This window comes from Camelina sativa, chromosome 2, assembly GCF_000633955.1.
Source record: "Camelina sativa cultivar DH55 chromosome 2, Cs, whole genome shotgun sequence".
Classification (NCBI taxonomy): domain Eukaryota; kingdom Viridiplantae; phylum Streptophyta; class Magnoliopsida; order Brassicales; family Brassicaceae; genus Camelina; species Camelina sativa.
In genome coordinates this window covers 22,511,121-22,525,036 of record NC_025686.1, presented here as the reverse complement: position 1 = coordinate 22,525,036, position 13,916 = coordinate 22,511,121, and the positions used below count along the sequence as shown (strand labels likewise).

At 36.9% G+C, this 13,916-nt stretch overlaps 4 protein-coding genes, 1 non-coding gene and 1 pseudogene across 6 annotated transcripts; 2 read left to right on the top strand and 4 right to left on the bottom strand.

Moving 5' to 3' along the window:
• Positions 264-740, bottom strand: LOC104733135 (annotated as a pseudogene).
• Positions 1,752-1,825, bottom strand: TRNAI-AAU. Its single transcript has one exon. It is a non-coding gene; the product is annotated as a tRNA-Ile (tRNA).
• LOC104733140 (glucosidase 2 subunit beta-like) lies at positions 1,903-7,389 on the top strand. Of its 2 annotated transcripts, XM_010452750.2 has the most exons (16): positions 1,903-2,146; positions 2,247-2,363; positions 2,571-2,666; positions 2,787-3,026; positions 4,218-4,474; positions 4,858-4,932; positions 5,025-5,135; positions 5,340-5,667; positions 5,759-5,860; positions 5,949-6,050; positions 6,125-6,182; positions 6,295-6,363; positions 6,543-6,630; positions 6,749-6,810; positions 6,905-6,956; positions 7,044-7,389. In XM_010452750.2, exons 1-16 carry the CDS (start codon positions 2,011-2,013, stop codon positions 7,107-7,109), a joined length of 1,959 nt encoding a protein of 652 aa, XP_010451052.1. In that variant the 5' UTR covers positions 1,903-2,010; the 3' UTR covers positions 7,110-7,389. The 2 variants fall into 2 exon arrangements, with proteins under 2 accessions (XP_010451052.1, XP_019092322.1); XM_019236777.1 differs by lacking the exons at positions 1,903-2,146; positions 2,247-2,363; positions 2,571-2,666; positions 2,787-3,026 and adding exons at positions 3,345-3,438; positions 3,559-3,798.
• Positions 8,043-11,095, top strand: LOC104733149 (probable pyruvate kinase, cytosolic isozyme). The gene is made up of 3 exons (XM_019236771.1): positions 8,043-8,446; positions 9,472-9,933; positions 10,032-11,095. The coding sequence occupies exons 1-3, from the start codon at positions 8,216-8,218 to the stop codon at positions 10,842-10,844; spliced, it is 1,506 nt and encodes a 501-aa protein (XP_019092316.1). The 5' UTR covers positions 8,043-8,215; the 3' UTR covers positions 10,845-11,095.
• Positions 11,479-13,188, bottom strand: LOC104733068 (E3 ubiquitin-protein ligase RNF115). Its single transcript, XM_019236773.1, has one exon. It carries the CDS (start codon positions 12,964-12,966, stop codon positions 11,740-11,742), a length of 1,227 nt encoding a protein of 408 aa, XP_019092318.1. The 5' UTR covers positions 12,967-13,188; the 3' UTR covers positions 11,479-11,739.
• Positions 12,978-13,798, bottom strand: LOC109125219. Its single transcript, XM_019231201.1, has 2 exons — positions 13,211-13,798; positions 12,978-13,009 (listed from the first exon to the last, which is right to left on the bottom strand). Exons 1-2 carry the CDS (start codon positions 13,557-13,559, stop codon positions 12,978-12,980), a joined length of 381 nt encoding a protein of 126 aa, XP_019086746.1. The 5' UTR covers positions 13,560-13,798.

Sequence of the window (13,916 nt, the reverse complement as noted above, 5' to 3'; positions counted from 1 at the left end):
TGTTCATTTCAATAAAATAAAATTCATCTAAAACATGCAACATTAACAACAAATATAAGAGAAAAAGCAAGACAACAAGTTAAAAAAAAAAAACAAACGAAAAAAAAAAAACCGATGAACAATAACAAAGCATTGATAAAAAAAACTATTAAATAAGTCTAGTGTTGATTGGATGATTCAAAGAAACAAAGCAGTGATGCTAGAGTTTTACCGTCAAAGAGGAAGTATGATTTATGAATTTAAGCTTGAGGCAAACTAGTCCATTACAAGTTAAATTACATCTATTCAATTCATCGAAGAACAATAGAAAAAGAAAAAAAAACGTCATAAGATATCATTGGCAGTAACATCCTCCAATTTCATAGTTACAATAACTACCATTTCCACCACACATACTAAAACACATTTCGTCCGACCAGCATGGCAGTCCGCTATATTAATCACTACGTTTGGCAACCAACAAAAACATTAACCGTTTTTGCTGCAAAGACCACCGTGTGAACAAATGTTTGTGCAACCCATGCCTTGTACACATTCTTGAGCGCTGCGGTAGCCAATAATGCTTCTCTTCCATTAGCCAAAAAAAAAAAATCTCTAGTCGGGATAACTGAATCAAATAGTTCTTGTGGGTGTTATATATAGCATTTGGTTTAGCAAGATATTCGTGGGAACTAAAAACTCTCTAGTCGAATTTCAAAATTGACCAAGCATATAAACTTTCTCAGTATATACTTCCACATTCTCAAATTTTATCAATATCTTACATTTAAATAAATGCCATTTTTTTTATGACGACAGTTATAAAAAAATGTTCAAGAGTTAAAAATCGACTCCAAAACCTCTTTATAATAATTTTGACGTTTGTACTAAACTTATCTGCGTGCCTCGGTGCCTGGCTTGAAACTAAATTCAAATAAATTTGAGATTAAAACAAAAACAAGGATTAAATCGGGACAATGATTGTCAAAAAAAAAAAAAAATTAGAAAAGGCCTCAGAGATCTTGGTGGTAAGTATCATCAAGTGAAGAAAAACTTCATCAAGAGTAGCAAATATTTTAATCACATCACCGGCCACTACCAAAACATAAATACTTTAACCGATCAAAAAACCAAAAAAAAACATTTTTGATGGATGAGATGAGTCAAAAGTAGCTGGTTTATAAATAATCACATATAATTCAGTGGGAATCCGATTTTTTTTCATCACTCTCACCATTCATCCATCAAAACGATAACAAATCAGATTTTCAAACAAATAAATACAAAAAAATTTCGATTTAAGAGATTGATAGATGTATCTACCTCTAATCACCTAAGCTCCTTTGGTAAGAAAACCTAGATTCTTAAGAGGCAGAGCAAGCTTACGGAGGTAATTTACGTATGCTTACCGGACATAATTTACATATATCCATCATCTCTTTCGCCTAACGATAGATTTCTTAATCCATTACAGTAATAGATTTAAGAAATTTGCAAATTAGGCTAACCAAAAATTGAAAATAAATGATTTTGACTCAATGAACAAAAACATGCGGCGTACAGAACAATAAGAAAGCTTTGATTTGAATGGTTTGAAAGGACAGAGCAGAGAAGCTGAGTATATATATGCTTTGACTCCGCAAAACCCTAGTTTTTTTCTCACCGTCTTATTTTGGGTTTGGGGCTAATTATAGGCCCATTCTAATAAGCCCATAAAATATGTATGTGTAACAAATAAAAAGGAAGATAAGGAAATAAATACAACAAAAAAATGGCCCATGCAGGTTTCGAACCTGCGACCTTCGCGTTATTAGCACGACGCTCTAACCAACTGAGCTAATGGGCCTTTTTTGTTTGTTTAACTCTTACAATTTTTAAGTTTTCAAACTCATGCTCAAAATCAAAAACGAAATTGTGTCGTTTCAACGAATCTGTCGAACTTGTCTCTCTCAGACACTGAGGCACTTGATTTTTCTCGTGGCCAAATCTGTTTTCTCCGTTCATTCTCTCCGGTTCCGATCTCGAAGAAGGATGAGAGTAGTTGTATCATCTTCCTCCGTCTCCGTCTCTTTACAGCTATCGTTTCTTCTTATTCTTCTCCTTGCTTCTGCTATTAGATCGAACTCGTCTCCATCAAACGATCCGTTTCTCGGCATTTCTCCTCAAGGTTTTGGTTTCCTCCTGCTCATTCAAAGATCTGTATCGTTTTTGCTCGAGATCTTTCAACCCAAAATTTACTCCGATTTGATCTTGTTGATGTTGTGTAGATGAGAAGTATTACAAGTCATCTTCGGAGATAAAGTGTAAGGACGGATCAAAGAAATTCACAAAAGCTCAACTTAATGACGATTTCTGTGATTGTTCTGATGGAACTGACGAGCCAGGTTCGTTTCGTCTTCTCAATTTCTCTGTATAGTTCTTATTGTGTAGCTTTTGTTCTTTTGGTACGATTGTGATTAAAGAATTTAACCATATTAGTTTCGTTGGGAATTCAAACTTGTGATTGTAGTTTGTTTAGTGTAGTGGAATAAAGTTTTTGCATTTTTGGGATTATATGTATGATGGATCATTTGTTTGTTTCAAAAATCCAGGTACCTCAGCTTGCCCAAATGGGAAATTCTATTGTCGAAACGCAGGCCACTCTCCATTAGTTTTGTTTTCTTCCAGAGTCAATGATGGTATTTGTGGTATGTTACTGCAATTCTATAATTTGTTTACATTTTAACTTTCAAATGCCATATGGAGCAACAAATTGCTGAAGAATTAGCTTATCAGTACTTATGGTTTGTTTTCCCCTATGGGACCAGATTGTTGTGATGGAAGTGATGAATATGATGGTCAAGTGACATGTCCAAATACATGCTGGGAAGCTGGAAAAGCTGCTCGAGAAAATTTGAAGAAAAAGATCGAGACATATAACCAAGGGCTTGTAATAAGGAGACAGGATATCGAAAAAGCGAAAGTGGGTCTAGAGAAAGATGCAGCAGAATTGAAGAAGCTGAAAAGTGAAGAGAAGATTCTCAAAGGCCTTGTTGAACAGCTGAAAGGTTTGCCGTTCTTTCTTTGGATTTGTAATTTATTCTTTCTGTTGGATGATTTTGCAAGTGGCATGAGAGGGGAGATTTAGGTTTCATCTTAGAGAACTTAAACGGACATATGTAGTAGTACCATGAGAAAAATCAGTGTATTGGATTGTGAAAGCGGAACCGTACATATTAGTGTAGTTGGATGCTTGATATGCCACGGATCAGTTCTTAAATTTTCACTAACCACCAAAAGGAAAGGGAGAAAGTGAGAAAATACATGACTTGTAGTTTACGTAGTGGAATCTNGATGGATCATTTGTTTGTTTCAAAAATCCAGGTACCTCAGCTTGCCCAAATGGGAAATTCTATTGTCGAAACGCAGGCCACTCTCCATTAGTTTTGTTTTCTTCCAGAGTCAATGATGGTATTTGTGGTATGTTACTGCAATTCTATAATTTGTTTACATTTTAACTTTCAAATGCCATATGGAGCAACAAATTGCTGAAGAATTAGCTTATCAGTACTTATGGTTTGTTTTCCCCTATGGGACCAGATTGTTGTGATGGAAGTGATGAATATGATGGTCAAGTGACATGTCCAAATACATGCTGGGAAGCTGGAAAAGCTGCTCGAGAAAATTTGAAGAAAAAGATCGAGACATATAACCAAGGGCTTGTAATAAGGAGACAGGATATCGAAAAAGCGAAAGTGGGTCTAGAGAAAGATGCAGCAGAATTGAAGAAGCTGAAAAGTGAAGAGAAGATTCTCAAAGGCCTTGTTGAACAGCTGAAAGGTTTGCCGTTCTTTCTTTGGATTTGTAATTTATTCTTTCTGTTGGATGATTTTGCAAGTGGCATGAGAGGGGAGATTTAGGTTTCATCTTAGAGAACTTAAACGGACATATGTAGTAGTACCATGAGAAAAATCAGTGTATTGGATTGTGAAAGCGGAACCGTACATATTAGTGTAGTTGGATGCTTGATATGCCACGGATCAGTTCTTAAATTTTCACTAACCACCAAAAGGAAAGGGAGAAAGTGAGAAAATACATGACTTGTAGTTTACGTAGTGGAATCTGATTAACTTCTTTCTATGATTACAACAGATGATAAAGACAGACCGTTAACTATTAGTAGAGTAAACAGATTTCAACTTCTTTCTATGATTACAAGTTGACATGCTTACATTTCCCTCGGATCATTTCTTCTGTAGATCGTAAAGAACAAATTGAGAAGGTAGAGGAGAAGGAGCGTCTACAGAAAGAAAAGGAGGAGAAGGAAAAGAAAGAGGCCGAGTCAGCTGCCCAGGAAGGAAAGGGGGATACTGAGGAGAAGACAGATGACAGTGAAAAAGTTGAAGAAAGCACAAATGATGAAGGGGTGCCTGGAGTTTCACAGCACGATGAAAATCCCGATGATACCGCACATCATGATGAGATTGGTAATTACAAGGATTATCCTTCAGATGAGGTTAGTTCTTTTCTTGAACTGAAATAGATTTGCACGCTTTCACCTTTGTTTTTTTTTCTTATTGTACTTATTCAACAAGTTAAGGAGTCAAACCATGGAAGATAAGCTTATCAGACCATTTGTCAATATTTTTGTCCCCTTTGGGCCTCCTGCTCATTAAGGTCATGAAAAAAAATATTCAAGTTTCAATATGTGAGATGCTTGATACTCTATCACTCATTCTCATTGACATGATGATATCTAAACCTTGGCTATCTTGAACTCATTCACAGGACTATGAACCCTCGTCAATACCTTCAGTGCTTTTTATATATCTTGAGTTCTCTTGTTTTGCTTTCGGGTTGTCTAATCCAAGCGGGTACTGAATTAAAATTAAATTTTAGGAGCCAGCAGCTGAAGCTGAAGCTGAACCAACAAATATATTGGAAGAGGATACTCACACTAATCCAGCAGACAAGGTATGAAATTTAATTTGATTCATATGCTTTTCGAAAAGTGGTGCAATCTGTTATTTGGAAATTAGATGATGATAAGGTTGTCTACAATACAGCATGTTGTGGAGACAAAGGAGGAAACTCCCTTATCTGAGGATTCCGTCACAGAGGGATTGCAAAATGATGATGGTACCAAAAAGGAGGAATCAGACGAGGATAACAAAATGGTAATTTCTTTCAATTTCTGGCCAAACAGTTTTCATACATCTGAGTATAGTTCTCTGAACTTCCGTGATGAGAATACTCTGTCTTTTTAAGACTTGTCTATTGCATTATTTCAGTAACTCTTCCCATTCTGAGTTATATCGTGGAAATTACTAAATTCCTGATTTTCCCCTGACGTCAAAGTACTCTACATTCTATTTTGATAGGAGGATCCTGTAACCGAAAAGAAGGAAGAGTTGTCAAAGGAAGAGTTGGGGCGTCTTGTTGCATCTCGTTGGACAGGAGAGAAATCTGATAATCCAACTGAGGCTGACGATAGCCCCAAAGTTGATAATCAGGAAAACCATGAGCACACACCCATCACTCCACATGAAGTAGAAGAAGATGATGGATTTGTTTCGGATAGTGACGATACCAGCGATGATGGGAAATACAGTGACCATGAACCCGAAGATGATTCCTACGAAGAGGAGTATCGCCATGATTCTAGTTCTTCATACAAATCTGATGCAGATGATGATGTCGATTTATCAGGTCTGCACTATTTCCACAGATATTTATATTCTTGAACGATGTTAACCATCTATCATATTTAGTTGACATGATTGAATTTCGTTACGGATAGAGACAACCTCAAATCCTACTTGGTTGGAGAAGATACAAAAGACTGTCAAGAACATTTTGCTGTCTGTGAATATATTCCAAACCACCCCAGTGGACAAATCTGGTAAAATAGTAGTTTAGCATTTCCATTATTAGTATTAGTGCTACTCTTATTCTTTAGTGATTCATTTATATCATTTTGGAATGTGCAGAGGCTGATCGGGTACGCAAAGAATACGATGAGTCAAACTCCAAACTGAATAAAATACAGTCAAGGATATCGAGCTTAGAAAAGAAACTAAAACAAGACTTTGGTGTGTATGATAAGACATCCTAAGCACTTACATTTGCCTTTCATTGAGTTAGTTCTTATATATTGTTATTACAGGACCGGAGAAAGAGTTCTATTCATTCCATGGTCGTTGTTTTGAAAGCAAACAGGGCAAGTAAGAATAATCGTAGCAGTTTAATGTCTCATCCATTCTTTATTAGCATTATCAGGTATTATAATTATGGTTATCTTATACATTTGCTGTTAATACCTAAATTATGGCATAGGTATACTTACAAAGTCTGCGCATATAAAGAATCAACCCAAGAGGAGGGCTATTCAAAAACTCGGTTAGGGTAAGTATCATGCCACTGTCTATTTTCTGTGCATGCTGATCTCTTTCATGATAAATACACTAATAACGAGGAATGAATGGTTTCGAAGTTAACAATCATATGTCAGTAACTTCTATATCTGTGTTTGTATATATCCCTCTATGCTTCTTTATTTTGTTTTATGGGAATTGCTAAAATAGGGATTGGGACAAATTTGAGAACTCTTACCAATTTATGTCATATACCAACGGAGATAAATGCTGGAATGGTCCGGATAGAAGCCTTAAGGTAAGCGTTTGATATTGTTAAAAGTCCAACAAATATTGTCCAATCAATATCTGAGACTTGCGCTTGCAAAGATCACAGACGTTAAGTATACAAAGCTTGACTAGTTCACTGAATGCAGGTGAAACTAAGATGCGGGTTGAAAAATGAGCTTACGGATGTCGATGAACCAAGCCGTTGCGAGTAAGTTCTAGTCTTGGATACATCTCACGGGTCATCATCCCCTTTTGGCTCCATTTTTTTTTTCTATCCTTTAATTCTTACTCTCTTGTTACAGATATGCGGCGATCTTATCTACTCCAGCTCGGTGTTTGGAAGACAAACTTAAGGTAAGTTTTTGTTTTTGTGTCATCTCAAATCTCAAAGCAGACCTACAATTAACACTTCATTAATCTGGTGTTTCATCTTTTTCATAGGAATTACAACAGAAGCTCGAGAAGTTGATGAACCAAGACAAGCCTCAGAATCACGACGAACTCTGATCATTTTCACCTGAAATAATTCTTACCAGATGCGCGCAGTGCGCTTAGATTTATGTCAGTTAGACCAGTCTCAAACGTCAAGAAAGGAGGAATTAAAAAAAAAAAAAAGAACAGAGAAGTTTTGGGGTCGGAAGAGAATGATAGGGTCAAGTTTATCTCATTTGTGTTCAACACAGACTCTATATATCAAAAGTATCTAGACAATGTTCAACTTTGGTTAAGCGCAAAGAACGATTCTTCTATATATAAAAGACATGAAGGAGGCCTAAAATCTTATAAAGCTTGTAGTGTCTGAAAATTATTCGGGATAAGTTTAATCACTTTTTAGGTCAGAAAGTGTTTTAAATACGTCCTAAACAAGTGGTAGGTTTTGGTTCGGTTTCAAAAAAAAATTCTGATGCTTTTTGTTTTACAGATTCCATTACCAATTGAGACAAAACTCAATAATGAACCAAACTATTGCAGTTCCGGAATTAAACAATTTGATAATTTCTAGATTTCGAATAATGTAATTCCGGAATTAAACAAAGATCAAAACTACTGGCTAACAAGGAATTAACTGAAAACTATCCATGTGTAAAACAAATGTTTAATCAACTTTTTAAAATATTGACAAGTAACGTGCATTAAAAAGACTTAAAATATTATTAATAAGATATTTTATACATAGAGAAAAAAAAAACCATGGCCCGACAATAGTTCGAGAAGGCATAAAAAGGTAAACGAAAACGGAATATTCAATGTGCGGTCACTCCTTTCTTCACGGTAGAATATTAAACCGGTGGGAAACCATCAAATTAAGAAAAGCGTATCGGTCTTTTCTTGACCAGATCTCTAAACCAACGACTCTTATTTACCATTTTATTTTCTGATTTTTTTTTCACCTCAAAAGTCAATAAAAGAAGAAGAGAGAGAGACTCTTTTTCATTTCTTCATAAAAATCTCTCTCTTCCTTTCTCAGATTCTCTCTCTGTATTTTCCTTGTTCGGCAAGCCAGATCTCTCTCCAAGTCTCCATAAATCTCTCTTTCTCATCTCTCTCTCTTCCCTCTACACAATCCACAATCCTCGATCCTTGCTTCTGTGTTTACTTACTTACTTACTACGATGGCGACGGCGATGATGATAGAGCAAAGGCCGAAGACGAAGATCGTATGTACTCTGGGTCCAGCTTCCAGATCCGTTCCCATGGTGGAGAAGCTTCTCAGGGCTGGTATGAACGTTGCTCGCTTCAATTTCTCTCATGGATCTCATGAGTACCACCAAGAGACTCTCGATAATCTCCGTCAAGCTATGCTTAACACTGGTATCCTCTGCGCTGTTATGCTCGACACCAAGGTTCGCGATTATCAACTCATAGCTACACGTTTATAGTTGCTGTGAACTTTTGCGATTTCAATTTCAATCACTCCTTTGACTCGGATTCGACTGTGATCTGGGAATTCTAGGGTTTTTCTAGATTTTTGTTTTTTTGTGGTTTCTGATTGGTTTATTTCTACATCTTGATCTGTAACACTGACGGTCTATTTTATATTTATTTTGATTGATTTTTTTTGTATAAAATGTTTTTCGTTCATGCCTCTTTTGTACTCATCTATGTTTGGTAAATGGTTTCTGTTTTTGTCTATTTATGTCAATGTTCCTTTGATTGATTTTTTTTTGTTTTCTTATATTTCAACAACTCGTTCTAATATAGAACTCTAACCAACCTTACTCTCATGAATGGTGCTTTTTAACTTCTGGGAATTGCCAAATTTGTTATTGAATTATGATTCTAGATCTGTGTGGTATCGTAATTGTTTCTTCTTTGAACTCGAGTTAGACTAAATAAGTTGACAAGATTAAAAGCTAGTGAAGGTTATAAATAGAGTATCAATAGATGATCTAGAGTCAATATGTGGAGAGTGGTGATAGAGGATGTTCCTGAACTGTTCTCTCTTTCTGTGATTTTGTGGCCAGAGAGTTTATTAGTGTGTGAAGAAGAAGTTATACTCGAAATTCAACTCAGTGTGAATTTTAAAATTTGATTTGTTTCCTTAACTTGGTTCTTGTGTATACGTTTAGCTTGAGGCAGCCATATTGACAGTTTAAAAGACAGGAGACTTATAATTGTTGATAGACAATCTTCTTTGAATTGTTGTTCTCTCTTGTCTATGAATATGTTTTTTTGGTAGCCCGAGAATGGCAATAGTGTGTGAAGTAAAAAGTTCTAACCGAATTTCAGTTGATACGTTTAACCTGTTTGGTTTTTCAGTTGAAGATTTGTTCTGTCACCTTATGTCTTGTGTATGTGAATTGTGACAGATTTATATGTATTTTTGGTTATGCTAATAGAGGGGTTGTTTTTTTCTTTTCTTATAAAGGGTCCAGAAATCCGAACCGGGTTCTTGAAAGATGGGAAACCAATTCAACTGACACAAGGCCAAGAGATCACCATTTCGACTGACTACGACTTGAAGGGTGATGAGAACACGATTTGCATGAGCTACAAAAAGTTGGCTGTAGATGTCAACCCAGGAATGGTCATACTTTGTGCTGATGGTACAATCTCGTTACTGGTCCTTTCTTGTGACAGAGAGAACGGTACAGTCCGTTGCCGGTGTGAGAACAGTGCCATGCTCGGTGAGAGAAAGAATGTTAATCTCCCAGGTGTTGTTGTGGATCTCCCAACTCTAACTGAGAAAGACAAAGAAGACATCATGCAATGGGGAGTCCCAAATCAAATCGACATGATTGCTCTGTCCTTTGTCAGAAAAGGTTCAGACTTAGTCCAGGTCCGGAAATTACTAGGAAAGCACGCAAAAACTATTCTTCTCATGTCTAAGGTATGCTAAATCAAAGCTCTCTTTCTAGTTCCGGAAACTATAGGATCAAAATCTTTAGGTTGTGATGGTTTTGTGCTATCTTCTTTATGATTGATTAGGTTGAGAACCAAGAAGGTGTGGCAAATTTCGATGACATTTTGGTGAATTCGGATGCTTTCATGATTGCCAGAGGAGATCTGGGTATGGAAATCCCAATTGAGAAGATCTTCTTAGCTCAGAAGGTGATGATCTACAAATGCAACATCCAGGGGAAACCTGTGGTGACAGCGACTCAGATGCTCGAGTCTATGATCAAGTCTCCTCGACCCACAAGAGCTGAAGCCACAGATGTTGCAAACGCAGTCCTCGACGGTACAGACTGTGTCATGCTCAGTGGTGAAACCGCAGCTGGAGCATACCCTGAACTAGCTGTTCGTACAATGGCTAAGATCTGTGTGGAAGCCGAGAGCACCCTTGACTACGGTGATGTCTTCAAGAGGATCATGCTGTACTCTCCAGTTCCAATGAGCCCACTTGAGTCACTCGCATCCTCAGCTGTCAGAACCGCTAACTCAGCTAGAGCTACTCTCATCATGGTCCTAACCAGAGGAGGAAGCACAGCGAGACTTGTGGCTAAGTACAGACCAGGAATGCCTATTCTATCTGTCGTTGTTCCAGAGATCAAAACCGACTTCTTCGACTGGTCTTGCAGTGACGAGTCCCCCGCGAGACACAGCCTTATCTTCCGTGGTCTGATCCCAGTGCTCTACGCTGGATCCGCAAGAGCCTCACACGATGAATCAACAGAAGAAGCTATCGAGTTTGCGACTCAGTACGGGAAAGAGAAAGAGCTGTGCAAGACTGGAGACTCCGTTGTTGCTTTACTCCGAGTCGGTAATGCTTCTGTGATCAAGATCTTGACCGTCAAGTGATGATGCCAATCAAAAACCACGTTTTTGGCGTTTGGAGAACGCTCCTATTATAAACGTTTTATCATGAAAGTATTCAAGATTGTGATTTAAATCTTGAGATAGAAAACTCAAGTTCTATTTTTTTTGCATATTACCACTACTATTATGACCGGTGAATCCACTTAACAGCTCCTTTTGGGATTTTTTGGGTTGTATGGAAACTATTGGATTATTCATACACGTATCAATTATCATGATTTTCTTATTGTTTTTTTTTTAAGTGTTTCTTCTTATGTATACGCCAAATATAGTGGTGAAAATGTGTTCTTAATCTTAAAATTGACAGGACATGAAGACAAAAAGAAGACAGCGCATGAATCATCGCCCCATACAAAAATCATTCCGACAATGACTAATCATTATCTCCATTTTTGTAAAATTTCCATGATTATTTGCGTGCTTCAACTGAAAATATATAATTTTCATATATTTGAAACACAGATAATGGAAACACACATAATTTGATCATCTCTGTCCAAAGGCTTAAAACATGAAATATTGAATCATCATCATCGCCCATACAAAGCTCATACCGACAAAAGATTGAATCATTTCATCTATTATGTAACATCTCCATCATTATTTGGACATCAGCTGACAGATATTTCATAGTATTAAGAAGACACAAGTTTGAAGACAAAAAACAATGGAAACACACAAACTGAATTTGATCATCTCTGTACAACAACAATGGATTTGTTTTGGTTCAACAGTCTGAGTGAAAGAACATCATTTTTATGTACATAACAAAAGCAGAGAATGTAATGCAGAGTACATAACAAATTTAAGAGCTAGAAAATGAGATATTTGAAAGAACAACAAAAGATGGAAGAACAAGAACAAGAACAATAACAAATCAGCGAGAAGAACCAGAAGATCTTGAGTAGAAATTGTTCTCACCAGATTGAGTTCCAGAGGATGATGAAGACGAAGAAGATGAAGAAGAGGACGAGAACAATCCACTGAACGGCCATGGAAACGAGAACCGTCTTCCATTTCCACTCCTCGCATCATCCTCTCTTCCTCTCTCAGCACTACCAACACTCTCAACAACGTTTCTGTTACTGGTTTCCCGAACATTTCTTGTTCTTACCGGTCTCTCGGTGGAATCAGTCTTAGTCTCATCATCATCATCAGCACTAGAAGGAAGCTCAAATCGACAAACAGGACAAGAACTATGAAGCTCAAGCCAAGGAACAATACAACAGATATGAAACTTATGCTTACAAGGCATCTCTTTAGCTTCAGTTCCTTTCTCAAAATCATCCAAACAAACAGAACATTGCAAAGGTTCCATTATCTTAACAGTTGGTAAAGCTTCAACAGCTTCTTTACGAGCAGGTGGAGTCCCTTGCCTATTAGGATCATTCTCAGCTAAATGCTGAAGCAAAAGATCTAAACCAGGTCCAATGAAGTAATCTCCAAGTGAAGTCAATGAAGGATGATGATGATGATGATGATGATGATTTTGATCAGAAGACCCTTGAACAACAAGAGATTGGTTATAGGGATTGATCATTATAACTCTATTGTTGTTGTTACCATCCCTCTCTCGAGGATTCTCATCAGAGCTTTCATACTCAGAAGCAATCCCAGCACGAATCCCTTGAAGCAACTGCAATATATTACCTGAGCTTCTTCGTCTTCTCCTCAAGATAGATTCAAACTCTCTATCCAAATCAATCTCTCCACCATGTCGCCTAGCTCGATGATGATGATGACGATACACATTACTGTTATCATTCCCATCAACATTGTTCAACTCATCATCATCATCATTGTCTTCACCAAACTCTGATCTCCTAAACCTTCTTCGTCTCCTAGGACTACTCATCATCCCAAGCAAGATTGGTGCCCATAGAGACAACGCACGGTCTGTTCCAAAATCTGTTTCTGAATCTTGAACATCTCTTGTTATGATGCCTCTGCTTCCACCTCCTCCTCCATCTCCATTGTCATTACTGCTCATTTCTTCAATGAACCCGCTTTGACAAAAGGGACATTTGATTTCAGATTCCATTATTGGATTCACCATTTGTGAACACATGTGACACCAATACCTAGCTGCCATTGTTTCATCCATGTCTCTCTCTCTCAATCCTTCACCTCCCCCAAATCTCTTGATTCTGCAAAACCAGAAAAAGAACACACAATGGAAAAATATATAAATTCAGATCTAAGACCTTATAAAGTTTATAACTTTCTCAAAATGAGTATATTTTTTTGTCATTAATTTCCCAGAATTTGAATGATTTTGACCTATCAAATTCGGATGAGAACATCTTTTAAAAAAAAAAAGGAGAAGAAAAGCTAAAATCTTNCATTACTGTTATCATTCCCATCAACATTGTTCAACTCATCATCATCATCATTGTCTTCACCAAACTCTGATCTCCTAAACCTTCTTCGTCTCCTAGGACTACTCATCATCCCAAGCAAGATTGGTGCCCATAGAGACAACGCACGGTCTGTTCCAAAATCTGTTTCTGAATCTTGAACATCTCTTGTTATGATGCCTCTGCTTCCACCTCCTCCTCCATCTCCATTGTCATTACTGCTCATTTCTTCAATGAACCCGCTTTGACAAAAGGGACATTTGATTTCAGATTCCATTATTGGATTCACCATTTGTGAACACATGTGACACCAATACCTAGCTGCCATTGTTTCATCCATGTCTCTCTCTCTCAATCCTTCACCTCCCCCAAATCTCTTGATTCTGCAAAACCAGAAAAAGAACACACAATGGAAAAATATATAAATTCAGATCTAAGACCTTATAAAGTTTATAACTTTCTCAAAATGAGTATATTTTTTTGTCATTAATTTCCCAGAATTTGAATGATTTTGACCTATCAAATTCGGATGAGAACATCTTTTAAAAAAAAAAAGGAGAAGAAAAGCTAAAATCTTTTTTAAACAAATTTGGATAAAATCCAAAACCCATAGAGGAAAAAAAAAATCTGAAGAAAACCCAGAATCTTTGTAAAAATAAACAAAACCCTTGAAAAAAGGAATCAAATTTCTTGCTTT